The sequence below is a fragment of the Zosterops lateralis genome, assembly GCF_965231275.1.
Source record: "Zosterops lateralis genome assembly, chromosome: 10".
In the NCBI taxonomy this organism is placed as follows: domain Eukaryota; kingdom Metazoa; phylum Chordata; class Aves; order Passeriformes; family Zosteropidae; genus Zosterops; species Zosterops lateralis.
In genome coordinates this window covers 9,861,340-9,878,891 of record NC_139770.1, presented here as the reverse complement: position 1 = coordinate 9,878,891, position 17,552 = coordinate 9,861,340, and the positions used below count along the sequence as shown (strand labels likewise).

General features: G+C 37.2%; 1 protein-coding gene across 9 annotated transcripts in view; it reads left to right on the top strand.

Moving 5' to 3' along the window:
• The window catches only part of LRCH3 (leucine rich repeats and calponin homology domain containing 3), a 61,794-nt gene that overhangs the window by 30,529 nt on the left and 13,713 nt on the right, over positions 1-17,552 (top strand). For 4 of the 9 annotated variants that reach the window (XM_083868822.1, XM_083868824.1, XM_083868820.1 and 1 more), the window contains exons 7-15: positions 1,300-1,393; positions 2,256-2,376; positions 4,907-5,055; positions 6,394-6,470; positions 9,151-9,246; positions 9,665-9,716; positions 9,852-9,989; positions 11,169-11,216; positions 12,324-12,377. In XM_083868822.1, coding sequence (XP_083724948.1) covers positions 1,300-1,393; positions 2,256-2,376; positions 4,907-5,055; positions 6,394-6,470; positions 9,151-9,246; positions 9,665-9,716; positions 9,852-9,989; positions 11,169-11,216; positions 12,324-12,377 — 829 coding nt within the window. Of the gene's footprint in view, positions 1-1,299; positions 1,394-2,255; positions 2,377-4,906; positions 5,056-6,393; positions 6,471-9,150; positions 9,247-9,664; positions 9,717-9,851; positions 9,990-11,168; positions 11,217-12,323; positions 12,378-15,343; positions 15,425-16,760; positions 16,833-17,552 lie in introns of all 9 variants that reach the window. The other 5 variants (XM_083868825.1, XM_083868821.1, XM_083868826.1 and 2 more) reach the window with 4 other exon arrangements.

Genomic DNA, 17,552 nt, shown 5'->3' with positions numbered 1-17,552 from the left:
TTGGCTTTTTTTTCTTCTTTCTGATGGTTTATTATGCAGATGATCTTCCTGTTCAAATACAAGACTGTAAAAGTGGAACTCCTCTGAGTTAATCAAAACTCCATGCAGATTGCAAGAGCTTGTCTTCTGCATAGAAACAGATGCATAGCTTAATGTTTCTCATCTGTAGCCTCCATCCCTCCTGGTACTTTCTTTGCTATTTCATGTCTATCTGAAAACTAAAATAGGCCTTGACAGTAGTCTGTCAGTCTTCTACAAAGATGATGATAATAACAATAATAATAATAATAATAATAATAATTTGAAAATAAGTATTTCCTGAAAGTGGAATTTCAGAAGGAGCAGCAACTTAAGAGCAATTCCAGTGAGAAAATGACCTGCAATTTAGTTATGATGGGGTAAAGCAATTAGCTTCCTGAAATTCATTCTTCCTTGTGCATTATGTAGTAATTACTGCTGCAGTTCTCCCTGGGGCATCGAGTGCCAGTAGGACAGTTGAGCCATTGTGAAATGCCATCTGCAGTGGATCAGACAAGTCCCATTGTCTCTTTTACTGTAGCTATCTGCAGCAGTTGCCAGAGTTGACATCTGTGATGGCTATACTGCTGAATTACATAGTTTCTAAGCCCAGAAATTTAAAGAACTGTATAGCTGTTTGGTTATATGTATTGTAACACTGGGCGCATGTCAAGTGCCTTTGTCTAGACATGTCATTGACAAAGCTCTGTAAATGGAAACTGTACTTCTACAGTTATTATATTATGATGTATCTGAAATACTGTTCAGCTTACTGCAGTTCCTTATGTAATTGTGATATAGAAGGCATTCATGTCATGCTGCATACTTTTGAGTAGAAGTAGTATATTCTGTGTTTTTAGTGATTTTGTCTATACTTATGCTTATTTATGTAAAAGTTTGTTTGACACTGTTTTCCAACCAAAACATATGAGTAGTAGAAAATGAAAGTTTAACTTGCCAAACAGAGAAATATGAGACCACTTTGCAGTTTGCTTTGTCTTAATTTCTCTTTGGGAAACATTTAAAGAGTGCATCTATCCTTTGAATCAGCTTCACTCTGAAGTCCAGGCAGTGGCAGGTGACAGCTGACTGACAAGGATGATGAGCTGTTACCACCTACCTCCTGCTCTATTGTAGCAAGTGCAGTGTGAGATTTTCAGACATGCTGAGCTTGTGAACACGCTGCAAGTGTGCTTGGTGGCTTATTCTGCTTTTTCTGTAATAGCTGAGAAGCTTTTGGTGGTGTTTATATCACAGTAACTAAAGCTGTGTGTTTGACAGCCATGAGGAACTCTATTCTGGTCGTCCATATGGAGCACTTGATTCTGGCTTCAATAGCGTGGACAGCGGAGACAAAAGATGGTCAGGGAATGAAGTAAGTGTTGCAGCTTTATTTTTGTTGAGTGGAGTATTGTACAGGAAAGAGAACTAAATGTATGCATTTGGAAGCACATTCCATAGGTAACATGCATGTGCTGGTGTGCAGGTTGCCTTTAGCCAATATTACTTGTTTTATTGGAGAAAAAACAAGGTTAATTTTATAGGAGACACCCAAGTTGGAAGTATTAACAGAAATGTATAGAACAGTGCATGAGAGGTTAATTTACTGGAGCATAAGAAATGAGAAAAATAGGGTTTCTAGTTTTAAAAACTTTGTAACAGTATCATATTACAATGCTGAGTCAACTGTAATTATTCATGAAAAGTTGTTTCAGTAAAATAAATCTGAACATGAAAATTCAGCTTTGGAAATCAACTGGAAATTTTGTCTTCTTCCTTTGTTTAAAATGTTAAAGTCTGTTTGCTATTTAGAAGAGAGAGAATAGGATCTCTTGGCAAAAAAGATTGTCAATTATTATTGCCACAAAGAAGTTCCCTCTTCCTCTTGGGGCAGCCAGAAAATAGCCAAGACCAAAAGTATCTCAGTGAGCTATACTCCATTCTTGCACTCCTAGCTTGATTTTAGAGAAGATGCTAGGATGTTCCATCCTGGGATGTTTTTAGTCATGTGAAGATACTGCAATCAAAACTGTAGGCAGCTGGTTTCTAAAGAAAGCTCAACTATATGTTTTTTTTTAAAAAATACATTATAGCTGTCTTTTGCTTTAAATTAGTGTTTTGTGGTTGTAAAACAGGGCAATTGAAGTACAAATCAAGGACAATTCAAGAAGTAATAGATTACAAAATTATGGTTCTGAAGAAAAGTGTTTCCAGACTTCACTGTTTGTTTTCCACAGCCAACAGATGAGTTCTCAGATCTCCCATTACGTGTGGCAGAGATCACCAAAGAGCAGCGACTGAGAAGAGAAAGTCAGTACCAAGAAAACAGAGGGAGTGCAGTTGTAACTAATGGTGGAGGTAAGTAGTGACCTTTGGCTAACAGTATTAATTGTCATCATTATTAAAGTTCCAGAATGTTTCTTATAGATAGTAGCTTGTTTAAAGAGATAAAAACCAGAAAGGTCTAGGTGGAATTACACAAAAAAAAAAAAAAAAAAAAAAAAAAAAAAAAAAAAAAAAAAAAAAAAAAAAAAAAAAGTCTTGGAAACTGCAAAAATACTGTTGTTTTAAGGATGTTAAAGGCAAATCAAATAGCTGCAGAATTGGTATTTTCTTGAAAAATTTGTCAGCTTTTGCCTGTGTCCTATGTTAAAGTCTCCAACTGCTTCAAATGGTATTTTGGAATATTGAATTTCAGTGCATGGAGTTTTGCTGTTCGAGCTTCTGGGATAAAATTTACTGCAGTAGTAAAATTGTTAGTGCTCTGTGCTGACTGCTGTCAGAACAGGATGAGCAATTTTGTCAGGGAATTTTATATTTCCAACTAGTACAAGCAACTCATTCCGGTTTTGGATTTTAATCCAAATTTTAATGTCATCCAGGAGGGGCTGGTGTTTGTGAGTGTTTTGTTGCACTTTCTCAGTTGGTATCCTGCACTCTTACAGGATCATCCTCAAGGTTGTTCAAGAGGTGATTGTGCTTTCCATGTTTCTTGATCTCCACAGCCCTCCTTCATTTTAATTTCTAGTGATCTGCTGCTACCAGTGTCTCCTTTTGTTTATCTGCCTTAATTTTAACAGTCTTTCTGGTTTGTTTTTTCAGTCATTCCTTCTTCTCCATTGTTCTGCACTACTTTTTATTAGATCTCATCTGTGTATACTTCTATTGATTCTGCTTCTTTCTCAGCTGCTCCCTGTTTTTCCATTTTCCCTGATGGCTGCAGTTCATTTTTTCTGTGTCACTCTTCCCAGCTACAACTAATCTCCTGTGCCCAGCTCCCACTTTGTCTTCTCTCTTCCTCCCCACCTTTATCTTTTGCTATCTTCTTTTCTTTGCTCTTAGTCTTGTGTGCCCCCATTTTTTGTTTTCTCTGCCACCTTCTAGAAATATCTGAAACTTTTTAGTTGACTCACACTCTTTCACACATTAATGGGGAAAAATTCAGTTCAAACAGTTAAATTCTGGCAGTTAGAAGAATTGAAGTTATGGTGTTGTGGGGAACTCTGGGCAGACTTAATAACAGGTAGTGTTGCCAGCTCTGCCTCCAAGACTAACTTTATTTTGTTGTTTGAGTTTTGTACACCAGGGATTTCAAAATGCCTCACAGACTTTCAAGCTGGAGCCTGATCAGTTTGAGTAGGTGTATCTGAGAGGGGCACAAACCATAGCATGTGGCTGTCAGAGATCCAGATGCTTTGCAGTTTTTGTTCCTATCACAGATACTAATATCTTTCACCTTTTTCTATATTATTGTTGTTATTATCATCATCATTATTTAATAAGCAAGCCTGGAAAGAAGGGGAGTTGGGGTTTTTTGGGGTTTTTTTTAAGATTTGAAACTTAGATGGAGATTTAATGAAGCCACAGTATATAAGAATGTAGTTTTGGATGGTTGTAGTAGCAGAGGGGGTGGCTTTGGCAGTAACAGTTGCTAGATTGTGTAGTGAGGCAAAGAGAAGTCTGTTTTAGACAGGCAGGAAAGGGACGGGGGAGTAAAGAAGAATGTCTGCAAGAGTCTGGAGCAAGTTTGGGGAGAGTGTTAAGAAAAAAGAAAGCTCTAGTGCTCTGAAAGAGAATTTATGCTCCCCCTGCATCCCCAGTGCCGTATTTTTCACCAGGGGCGTTTGCTCAATGTCATGACTCTCAGAATCCCTGGGCAGAATGTGGAAAAGCAGTGACAAGTGAAAAAATTGCCCTACATAATATCTCCCACACAAAGGAAAATCAATACCAGCCAAACTGTGCTGTTTCTTGCTCTCATTTCAGCGATTCCTAATTTCTTTTTTCATTCTTCTTTTAAAATAAAATTGCAGGTACCTTATATTGTTTTAGAGGGATTTTGTTGTTGTCTGTAATGTTGTTCATTATCTACCCATACACTTCTTATATTTATTGTATTTGCATCCAAATAACTTAGACATGCTGTTCTGTATTTTGTTGTAGTAGTAATTCTAGTAGAAGGATCTGTCATATCCATTCTGATTTTTCTGACAGAGAACTAAGAGAAAATATTCCAGAGTGTATGCAGGTCATTTTACAGTTCTGATACTAGCTAAAAATTTTGATATATAGTTTTCAGTTTTGAAAAGGAAATCACAGTATTTACTTTTTCAGTCACTGCAAAAATACCTGCAGCCAGCAGAATAAAACTACTTGTTTGATACATGTTCCTCATTACTTTTTAAAAGGCATAGATTGTATCATTATTTCAATTTTTTTTTTAATCTAATGTTAGTGGGCCTGATAAAATCCAAGAGCTTTCAGGCTGAGCTTTCCCAGATGGCAGAAAATGCAGGGCCTTAGTTCCTGACCTTGGTGTCTTGTTGAGTTTTTCCTTCTCTTGTGGGTTATCTAACTGTGGGTGTTTTCTCTGTGTATGCTTGTCAAGTGGAACACGATCTGGATCAGATCGACTACATTGACAGCTGTGCCACAGAGGAGGAGGAGGAGGAGGTGAGGCAGCCCAAGTGCCTGGACCCAGACAGCCTCAGCTCCCAGTTCATGGCGTACATCGACCAGCGGCGGATCTCCAATGAGGTGCTGCTTTCACTCCCAGTCATTCAGTTCACACACCCCAGCAAAGCCCTTGGGAAAACTCTTCCCTGTTAAGTCGTTTGGATGTTACACTTCTGGAGAGAGTCCTTGGAAACTGAACCTATAGAAACAGATTTTTTGACACATCTTCTGTCTCCTTCTGTGTTCTGTCAGTCTTAATTAATACCTCTGTACACATTTACACAGTTCAATGGCTCACTGTACAGACTACATGAATGACTGTCTGAAAAAATCTCTGTGGCTGCTCTGCTTAAACAGTTACTATGGTGCTGTGATTCAAGTGTGTCCTTTCAAAGTTCTATGTATTTTGAAGCAGAAAGATACTTGCTGTTTGAAGAAAGAAGAAAAAAAAATGTGGATTTTTAGCTTTAGCTTGGTCTCTATCTTGTGAACTTTATATTACTGTGTTTGCAATCAACCACACAGATATGAGATGCATTCATTTTGCAAAGCTCGTAAATTCAATATCAGATCACAGAAGCTGAAGCACAGACACAAGAGCAAAACTCAGAAAAATCTACTGTAGTGCCAACCCAAGGACTCCTTGCTGTAGACAGGGAAAAGGTGTTGGTCAGCATCACAACAGCTACTCCTTGGGGTTTGTCTTGTCATAAAAACTAAACTGCATTTAGCTGAAGGAGTGGTTTCTCTAAAGACAATCCAAAATACTCTACTGCTTAGGAGGGCTGACTGCAATATAGCATCGTGCATGCAGGCATGAGTGGAATTTGGCAACTTAATCTTGAAAAACTTCTATTTTCCTATGTTCATGGGTGTCAATGGAAGTTTTTAAATAACACCAAAGGCAATATGTCTCTGTTCCCAATAGGGTAAATTATTTCATTGATCAAATTAAACCTAAAGTGTTCTTATTAATCCCATGTTTTGCTTTCTTTCTGGGACCTGTCTTTAAAATGTCATAAAACCATCAGCTTCTTTATTCTGTAATTCTGAGAATTCAGTCTTCACTGCTGTACACTTGCAGAGTTAAACTCCAAAGAATGTGTTTACATTTCAATACAAATTTTATACCCTCATGAACTTCTCTGCATGATTCTTAATACTGGAGATTTTAAACTCCTGAAGTTATCAGCAGGCATATTTAATTTTGAAACTATTACTTATTTAAATTGGAGAAGAAAATAAGAGTGAGCTTGCTTGGTTCGAAATGAACATCCCTAACTTGTATTTTGTGCTTCTTTGTCAGGTGTTTTAAATACCAGTAGTTACAAATGAAGCTCTACAAAGAGATTGTTTGGCATTAATGTACAGTTTTCTGAACAAATTGCTAGCTTAATCTTTTGTGGTTTTTTTGCTTAGAGCTCGCCAGTAAAGCCTGTATCCATCAGAGAATTTCAGAGAACAGAGGATACAAGAAGACATTTGCATCAAAACAGGTAAGATTTACTGTGGTAACAATTTTATCCAGAATTTCATGAGGAATGCAGAGGATGTATTTACCGAACGTGTTTAGAAAGTGACATTGTTTTCTGTTGCTTCGCCAGAAGTGTGTATGGCTTTTTTTGATAAGTTATTGCTCCAAATTAGGAATTGGAATTCTAATAATGGCAGTGAGTGGCAAAAAGCATAACTATTCTATGCCAATGCTTCACTTAAAATCAGTTGGTTAAATAAATCTGCATAATTAAGATGTGTGTTTTTAAACTGATTTAATATCTGCTTTTTGTGATTTAATTTTTGCTTTGATTTAAATAGTTGATTTAAGCTGTATTACATAGAGGACAAAAAGGATAAAAGTACTTGCAGGAAGGATAGAGATATTATGGAGTAAATGATGTGCCATAAAGATACATTCTTGGTTGACTGTTTCTGGTATTGTAGTAGATTAATTTATTTTTAAAAGTTCCTTTCTGGGCCATAAGGGATAGAATGGGAATCAATTCTGGAAACAAGTTGCTTATTTTGATGGAGTATGCCTATGCTCTTTAATGATTACTTCTCTTGTTGGAGAGAATGCTTATCTGTAAAATAAAGGTCAGAATTGGACAGAGAGTATCAATGAGGGGTGGTTAGGTTTCTGAAAAGAATTTTGGATGTCTAGTTAAAAGTAGATAAGCAAATAAAAAATAAAAAGCAAATTCTAGCAAATGAAAATTGATAGAACCTTTATTATACTATTGAAGCATTTCATTATTCTGTGGAGTGAAAGGGACTCCACAGAAAACCAGCCCAGTTGTACTTGGAATGTTTGGGGGGGCAGGGGAGTAGTGGAAGAGACAACTGCTAGTCCTAAGTATGTCATTACTTATGCTGTCAGTAGAAACCAATTTTTAATGGATTCTGAAATGGTATTGAAAGAGCAAATGAAACCAAGATTAGTGTGTAAATTTTCCCAGAGTTTTGGCAGCATTTTAATAGGCATTCTGAAATGTGCAGAAAATGTGCAGATACAGTAGCAGTACTGATACAAGGGAGGGTAACTATTTCAGCATATGTCAGCATTCCTTACCCTGTCCACAAGTCAGGTATAAAGTGTTATAACAGTTCTGCCATGTTCTCTGCCAAAAAAGTGAGTGCTCTTGGTTTGAAAATTTGATTTTTTGCTTGTTTGTTTACTTATTTTTTTATTTGAACATTTGTGGTCAACATGGAAATAACTAGACTTTACGAACACTGGTTTCCATGATAAATCTGAAGGAAATAGGAGAAGGCTGGTTAGCTGGGGAGAGCTGCTGTTTACACAGACGAATGTTAATGATAAAGGAAGTTGAAGTTCAGTAAGATATCCAGTGAATTCAAAATTTACCTTAAGGATAGCAGCAGATCTCCACGCAGAAGCAGTTAATCAGGGATCTGAATGAATTGTAGCTTACTATACTGCAGCAGAATGAAATTATTAAGGCACTAAAACCAGATCATGCCGTTATTGCCTTCAAAAGTGTGTAGAAACAGGCACATGACAATGAGTAATTTTTTGTATTTTAAGCTTGTATTAGTCAAATATTTTATTTTGTGGCAACCACAAGCTGTAAAGTGCTTCCACAGTAATTCCATGGAAATGCCTTGGCAGGCAGCCTCTTTTTCTTTTTTTTTTCTTTAGCATGCTGGAGCCATTAAAACTCTGAAAGTTGGATGTAACACAGACTTCATCTCAAGAGTACTTACATTAGTTGATTCAATTAAATAAATACAGTTTATGCCTCTGGACAGACTGTGGTGCATTCCTGATGCAACAAAGCTGTGTATACTCTGCTCTGAACACACTCCTTGGCACTGAGCTGAACCCAGTCCTGTCTGTTCAAAACAGCTCTAAGTAATGGGTTTGTCATGTGCTTCAGTGCTAATTTAAGTAACAGAAGAGACCTGTGACATATGGGTCTCCCACATCTCATCCCCATGAGGGAAAGGCCCTAAGTGTGCACACAGCCAGCTGGACTGACATTTTTTGGGAATGCATGGTTAAGTGTGTCTATGTTCCATGGCTGCCCCAGGAGCAAAGGCCACAGAGTTTAGGCTGTCAAGAGTAAGCTCCTTGATTTCCATCAACTTTTTTTCTAAGCAGCAACATGTCAGGGTACATGCTGTAGAGTGTGGACCTTGGGAATTGTTACAGTGCTAACAGCTGCCTTCTAGCAAAGAACTGACTGCAAAATTTCTCTCTTATGGTTGATGTGATGGATAAGAGCCAGATGGGATCTTGTTTACCTTGTGACTTTGAGGGCTTGTGTCACTGGCACTCACCTGATTGCTGAGGTGAGCAGGTTTGTGCTGAAAATATCAAAGGATTCTGATGTTTAAAAATAATTCTGCTCTTTCCAGAGCAGAATAAGGCCTGCAATAACCCAAATATTGTCTTAAAAGAGAGAATCCATCTTTGTGTATTTTGAAAACATTGTTAATTAAGCAAGTCGTGTTTAATTACAAACTGCAGTACTTGTAATCTGACTTGGTATCACAATGTGATTTCTTTAGTCCAAATTTCACTTTTGTGATTAAAAGCTAATTTTCTGGACATTTCTCTCACAAAAACAGTTGTGATCTAGAGTAGAATTAATTTGACAGTAGTCTATATGCATCAGTGGCCAAACCCCCTTCCCCCTGGTGTCTTACCTGCAGGGATACAGATGAATTACGAAGACCTGAAACTCTAAATTTGATGCAGGACAGAGAGCATCACCAAGTACTAAGGAGTTATGTGGACAGGACAGAGAGGTAGGGAAAAAGAAACTGAGTGTTTCTGCTGATTCATTTTATTTTTTCCCCTCCTTCAAATAACCATACTATCCAGTTGTTCCTCTAAATGAGGATGATCATGTGAAAAATTCCTGGTCTGGTTAGTCTTAGAGAATGGGTATGAAGTACTGAGTATCTCAATGTAGTAGGCTAAATGTACAATCCCACTGGTACCTCTTGTGCTGTAAAAAAATTTTTATTACAATTCAGGAGAAGAAATAGAAATGACTTCACAAAATCTGTCATTCACAGTGAGTTAAGTCATCATCACAGCTGTTAGTAGACAGTTATTCTTCTGATTTGATCAGATACTTGAGTGTAACTGGTAGTTCATGCATGCAAAATGTTTTGATTTAAGAATAAAAGTCCACTTACTCTCTGTTTTTGCATTTGCCAGACCCCTGCCTGATTCACCTTATTTTCTCTCGCTATCAAGTCACCACACCCAGGTAACACACAGAATTTGAACAATTTTGAATGAGTCTGATGCAAAACCAAACTGATGTTACCCATAAGACGTGGGCTGTTTGTCCATAACCCACCTGCAGCTCTGACTCACAGCCTGATGCCCTGTTTGACTGCAGGTGCCCAACACGGATTCTGAGCTGCACCGCCGGCACATCGAGCGCACCCGCCGGGAGGCCCAGCTGGCAGCCCTTCAGTATGAGGAGGAGAGGATGAGAACTAAGCAGATGCAGAGAGAAGCTGTCTTTGACTTTAAGGTGCCTCCTTTTAGTGCCTACTCCATATTTTATTTTTTCTGAATCCCTTAATTATAACTAATTGCCATGGTAATTACTGCTTGTAGCACTTTATAAAGAATTTGGACAAAATAGCATTTTAGTCCTTTAAATGTTGGTGCTGTAGCTTAACACAGGCAAAGCTAGAACTGGGGAGGAAGATAGAACATTTACCCAAAATATGATTGTTGCAAAGAATTCTGATTCTTGCATATTTCACCTCATTTTCTCAATTTTCATTTGATAGATATGATGGGATTGGTTTAAGAAAGGAGAGGCCTCTATTTGAGCAGGCATAGAGGCAGTTTAATTCTGAAGACAAATTTGGCAGGGAGGAAATAATCCTACACATAAAAATATTATGCTTCCTGATCTATTTTGCTATTTTGTGATAATAAAATAAGTTAGTTCTGGGTAAATCATGGATGCAGACCTATGGTACATCACCACTCACTCTGAACTCTGAGTCTTCTGCTTAACATGCCAGTCTGTTTATATGATAGTTGATTTAAATTTGTTTTTCTGGTCACTTACCTGAATCTCACCATTACAAATTTAAGAAATGTTATGATTAATATTTATTTTGGCTTTAGGGTGGTCTGCAGAGGCAAAGAATGGTTTATTGCTTATATTTAATGTATAAAGTTAGTTTAGGAAAAGGGTCTTAACTGCCTGAAACTAGGCTTTTCATTAGCAATAACTATTGTTAGGCTCCTGGCACTATTTTTTAGTAAAGCTGCTTATTAAAGATTCAGCTCAGTCTTCTAGTTACAGATTAAGCTTATAGGACACATGTTCATTGATGAGTCTCCTGGGTTTTTTGGTTTGGGTTTAATTTAGGGATATTTTTATTCTGTTTCCTTTATTATTCATGACCACTTCTTTCTCAGCAGTTAAATTCCTGCCTTGGGTTGTATTTTGGGTTTGTTATGCATCTTTCATATGCATAATTTGATATTTTTTTTGTTTGAATGTGGATTAAAGGCTGATTTTTTTACTAATATTAGGGAAGTTTTAGCTCGGTGAAATTTGTGCTTTCCCCAGTGCATGTTCTATTTAAAAACTGAGACTTCTGATTTAAAACACTTTAAAATTATGCTGGTTTGTTCTTAGCTTCTGTCTCTCTGTGACATTATTTTAAATTTATTTTTTTCTTTGTAGCAAAAAGCCTCCTTAAGTCCTCAGAAACAAAGTCCAATGGACAGTGAGGTAAGAATCCAGTAAGAGCATTAGCAGGGATGTCAGCACTTAAATTCTTAGCTCTCCATCAGAGTTATTTTCCTCATTGTGGAAAACGCCTCAAAACTGGGTTATAGCGTAGTTTTTTCACGTATTATTAAGCCTTGCTTTGGATTTTTTAAATGAGGTCAGTCTAGTATTTTCATCTGTTCATATAGATTGCCTGTCCAAGTGTGTTGTTTTATTGGTTTTTGTACGTTTTCTATGTTTTCTGCAGAAAATACATTTCATATTCCATTCTAACCTGCTCCTTGTGAGCAGTACAGTTTATATTCCAACAGGAGTGTTAAGTCAAGTTCCAGTGTTACAGTCATTCTTCACTGATCAGTTTTTTACCAGTTTCCTGTTATTAGATCACCAGTTGTCCCAGAAATACTAACCTTCAGAATTTTGAGGGCTGCCAGAAAAAGGAATAAATATTTTTTAAAGTTTTTTCTACTATATTTTATAATAATATAGTTTTTATAATCAAAACCAGGAACACAAATCATACAAGGCTCAGTCTTCTAGAAAATACAGAGCTGAGCCAATGACATCTGTTCACTCTCTGCATCAGATTTCTGCATAGTGACAGTTTTTCCACTGCTTGCCATCCCCACTTTTGAAAAGAGAAATATAATTCACTTGGTAGTGTTAATCAGATCAAAATTTTTAATATTATAATGAATATGATATTTCTCTAGTAGCATTTTCCAACTAACTCTTCTTGTTAGAAAACTACCAAAACATGGGATAATTGAAATAGTTTTTGCTCCTTTTTCTGTTCTTAATTTATTCTTCAAAAAGGTTCTTTGTTCTGCTAGAGTAAGCGCTATGAATGCATAGTGTTCTGTATTTGCTTGACACAACACAGAAAGCAGAATAATGGATTCCTTAAGTATTATGACTGCACTGTAATTCCTGGGTCATGTGGCTCTGTATTCCTACAGAGTTATAGATAGTTCATGGATTGTTTTAAAGAGTCTCACAGTGCTACAAGCAAGCAGTACATGTTCCAAAATGTCTGTCTGTTCACATACCGTGTGTTTCTGACATTGTGTGTGTTTCTGACATTGCTCCATCTCTCCCACCTCCCAGTGTCCCTTTCCATCCAGAAGGTCTCAGCATACTGATGATAGTGCCTTGTTAGTGGTAAGATCCTGCACGTAATGGCCTTTTCCTGTGGCAGATTCTAGAGCATAGAAATGACAACATGTTATGATTGTCTCAGATTAGACCAACTGTTTTAGAGCTAATCTAAATAGCATAAAACATGACTGTCTCATTTGAAAAGTAGCTTAGCTGTGAACTATGATGTTATGAATATGTTGACACTTTTGCTGACAGACATTTGCTAATAATACAATGATGTTTTTCCACAAAATAATTAAACTTTATATTTTTTTGAGACCAGAAGAAAATTACTGATAGTAAAGAACAGTTTCTAAAATGAAAAATTCACCTCTAGTTGTTCTGGTTTGATTTCTTCTCCATTCAGTTTGCTTCATAATTGATGTGCTCTTCAGTGTCAAGTAAGCAATTTTAATGCTTAGTACACCCGTCTACTTTAACTTGTCTTGTCCTGCACATGGGGGTTAGAAATACTTGGCACAAGAAAAAAGTGTTCTACTTACAAGTGCTACAAATCATGAAATACTCTTCATACAGTTTTATTGTTTATTAGTCTTAAAATTCATTTATTTTGAACACTTATCAAAAATAAAAACATGTATGCACGTAATTCATGTTTTATGCTATTTCTTCCTTTGTGGCATCTTAGCATTGTAGCATAACTAAAAAATCTAATTAATGTCATAATCCATGTCTAGAAGATGAAAAATACACCTGATTTGCCTGCTGTTGCATGACTGCATGCCCAGAATTTATTTTCTTGATTTATGTGCTTCCATTATCTGCCTAAATTTTCTTTAGACAGTGCTCTTGGTTAGTGTGTCTCTCTCCTGAATGTGTTGTTCAAGATATTTACTGTGTGTTTATTCAGACTTGTTGGATTTTCCGCTTTCATAAGACTTTTTGGGTGAGAAAAAAAGCTTAAAATGTTAGAGAGAAATTTAATAATCATGTGGCTGTTTAGAGAAATCACTATCAATGAGCATATTAAAATGTGCTTTCATAGTTAGGTCACAAAAAGCAGAAGAACAGCAGTAGTTTGGGTTGGGATAATTCCCTGTTGTCAGTGAATTCATCTTTGGAATATATTTTAAAGACACCTGTAAGAACCCCATTTCTATTTGATTGTGTGATCACATAACTTTTGTTGTAAATTAAGACACAGAATTTTCAGAAATTACATTGAAACTGTCTTCCATTGCTATTTGTTTCCTTTTTTTGTCTTTAACCAAGTGACGTCCTTTTCCTTCACAAAAAGAGTGACCAGGCTGGTAGAGAAGAATTGAAAGCAATAATTTCTCTGTTCATTTTTCTTTTGGTTCCTCATGTTTTTCAGCAGCACTAAATTATAAGAGTTTATGACACGCTGGGGTTTCTGATCTGCAGCTCTCTTCTGTGGTGGAAATCCACCAGGGCAGCTGTTTTTTGGCAATTACTGTAACTGGAACATTAGGCCCATACTAGCTCATGAATTCATATCATTTTTTGTTTACACAAATGTATTTTACAAGTAAACAAGTAAAAACTTGCTGAGCATCAAGGAAATGGTCATTAGTTTGCTTTAAAAACAATCGTAAGAGTTTACATTGCTTTTACCTTTCTATATTCTATTGCATTTCCTTTGACATTTTTCCTATCCTTATGGGTTTGAAATTTAGCTAGGTCTAATTTCTGAGAACATAAAGAAAAGCTTTTAAAAGTACTAAATCTAATATGTAGTTAGAAAGCAAGTGAGCTTCTATTTTACTGCTTTGCTCCTCTGGCATTGTTACTGATTCAACAAAAAAATTAGGTTGTGAATCTCCTTTATAAAATCTTTAGTGTTTCTTTTGGTCATCTTGTTGTTGTCTTTAATCACTAATTAAAATGAAAATATTCATGTTGCACAGGTTACTCGGACCATTTTCTTCTGTTTATAAACAACATCAGGACTGTTGTTTTGGAGTCCCAGAATGATTGCCCATACCTTCTGTGAATGTTAATGGCTCTGTTTAGTTGTAGTTCCTCCTGCATACCTGTGATTTGAAGTGGAGTCTGGATGTACAACTTCATTGCACACTGTGGTGGATTTCTTTAGGTTGAGCTGTGATAGATAACTAGAATAAAATGTTGTTGAAGAAATGTAATCACTGGCCTATATAAGAAAATAAGTTTTATGTTAGTCAGAACCTCTTGCTGCTCTCACAAGGATAGTTCCATTCGTTACAATGGAGATTACTTGAAGAGCTGATCTCAAGCTTTCAGACTTGGCTAATGATTTCAGCCTTCATTGCTTCTAAACCTCATTTTTCTTCAAAAACCTTCTTTTCTCCTATACTGTCCCTTACAAGGTTAGTACTATCAAAGGGGAAAAAAACCCAAAGCATCCTTTCTCAGTTTCTCTGTTGGGAAGCCCACAAGATACTTCAGAAGCATCAGGGCACTGTTGTGACCTTTTCCTCTTACAACCTTTGTGTCATTTCTGCCTTGTGCTCCCTTCCTTGTGTTGTTTTCTTGTTGTGGTCTCAAATGTGGCCTGGGGCCGTCATATTACTGCTAGCACATAGGATGTCTGAAACATTTAAGTTAAGACTAAGTTTAGGTTAAGCACCAGAGTGTTACAAATAATAATGGTATGGGTAAAGTAAGCAGGGCTTGACTTACGCAAACTTGTACCCTGGAGTTTTCTCTCAGACCCTTGGTATTCATTTGTGTATTCAAATGTTTAATAACTGAATTCTCTTAAAATATCCTTATTTGGTTCATGCAGAGTTCTGGTTGGGCTCTCCTTTGGCACTCCCTGTATCTGCAGTTGTTTCTGGCACAGGGAAATTTTCATGACTTCAGTGCTAGATCTAAACACTGCGTGCAGCATGTGCAGAGGGTGGTGTAAGTCTGAACTGCAGCATCCTGGCTCCTTTGGTGTTGTGGCTGCCTTTTCTCACAGTCGTTCTTTGCCTCACTTCTTCCTTTCTTACCTCTCTCTCTTTCCTTACTGTTCCTGACAGAATGGCTTTGAGCCTCTCTTTGTGTTTGAGATTGACAATAACACCAATACCATTAAAAGGAGGCCAGGCACTCGCAAACAGGTGAAGAGCATGCGGTGTGTTGGTGTTGTGATTGTCCCTCCCTGTGCTGTGCCATGTCCCCTTCCCTCTGCCCACTGCTGGGTGTGTGCATAGTGACCACTTCTTGTTAGTCTGTGTCAAGCTTCCCCTGCTCTTTTCATACAGGAATAAGCAGGTACATTGATATTACAGCCCACCTAGTTCTGGTTTATTTTACTGTTCTCATGTGCAAGCTAATGTGTTCTCTAAATCAAGTGATATTTGAAACTCATAAAAACTTTAAAAAAAAAAAAAAAAAAAAAAAAAAAAAAAAAAAAAAAACCATTATGGCTCTGTTCTGCTCTGGCAAAAGAGGCAGTCTTGAGGATCAGCTGTAAGTCTGTACAGGGCCTAAAAACATTTGTGTTTAAGGCTTGCCCTGAGTGCAAGCCTTCCCTTCTAGTCCCTCTGGCTGTGCTGTTCTGAAGTGGCAGAATAGTTGCAAATGTTTTAAAAACTAACTCCCAAATGTGTCTTTCACTACCTGTAGGGTTTCTAAATGTCATTTGATGTTCTTTCCTGTACTGAACTGTCACTTTGCTATTTGAATGCTGTTTCAGAAAGCATAATGAGCCATTCAGTCCTCAATCAAATGTTAAAGTTTTGATAGTGCTTTCAGTAGGACACAGGATCTGGCCTTTTAGATCCACTTGTCAGTGACAGATGGGCACAACTATAGCCCCTGTTTAATAAACAGGAAAAGTTGTTTATTTGGCTGGTTTTTATATTGGTCATAATTGAAATGTGACTGCACTTTATTTGTGGCAACACTGTCAGTCCTGACATTGATCTCACTTCCCCAAGAGTGAGATTCTACCCACAGAATCTCATTTACTTTGTGTGTAATCACAAGGACCAGTTTTTAGTGTTTGTGGCAGATACAAAGTGTGTATTACTGAGCCTCTTGTATATGGGTTTCTCTGATTTTTCAGACATGCGTAACATCCTCAAAACATTAAAAATAAAGCTATTTATTTTTAGTGGTGGCCCAGGATGGACTGTTGTAGGGTAAAAGTTCCTTTTCTCTGACGACATAAGTGTTACTAAAGAAGCTTTTGCCTCATTTACTGTTCCTTATTCTGTTTTCAATGTCACTGTATTATATGTAAAAGAAGCACTGTACCTCCCAGAAACCTCAGGAGGGTAGGAAGGCTTTAACTACAGTTCAGGAAGGATTTATGTGTTGCTTGTTGAGTGTTTCTGAGAATGTGATTGTGATCACCCTTTCGTTTTTAACTTTGCTGCATTCCACCTTTGTGTACGACCTGTCAGCTACTCACTAACTCTGCCACTGCCTTCTCTTTCTTTCTGCATTCAGTCACTCTCAGGGTTGACCCAAGAAAGCTGTGCTACTACCCTGCCTAGTGCCTCTACCTTCAGTCCTGTCAAGGTATCTCTTGCTATTCTCATTCACCACTAGAGCCAACAAAAAAATCTTGGATCCACACATCGGTTTTAGCAGGTGTTAGTCTGTCAGCGTCTAATCAAAAGTTCAGGTAGGGTATGAACCTGATTCACCTGATTAAACTGTAGTAGGTATTATCTCATCTTAGCTTTAGGCTGTGTCTACAGAAGGCCTGATCTATAAAACATGGTAACCAGTCTCTGCTCCACAGGGTTCTTGGTTGTCTTTGATGTTGTTTTTTCTGTACAAGATGATTTACTCTTGGTCAAGTTGTGTTCATCAAAAGTACTTGAATTCTTTGCCTGTTTCTTTCTTTCCTGTGGAAACTGCTGTGCTGAATGTATTCCTCACAAATCATTAGTCTGTGTAAGCACTGTGATGAAACCACAGTGTGTTTCACTGGGGACAGATGGTCAGTAAATAGCAGTTCTGCATTAGCAAAGGTGTCAAAGAGGAGTATCTTTGTTGGGTCTGCTGTGTTGCCAATTCTGCATGTTGCTTAATATCTGGTTTTTCGGTGTCCCCTTTGCAAAGAGCACTTTTCACTTTGGGTTGGAAGAGTTAATAATGATCTGTCATTTCATAGTCAGTGCTGTTTCATCATTTTTCCTAAGGAAAGAAAAACAGTTGTGTCATTTCTGTAAAAGAAAAAAACTGTCTCTGCAGAGATAAGACTTGGGAAACAACATACAGTGGTTTTTCTTA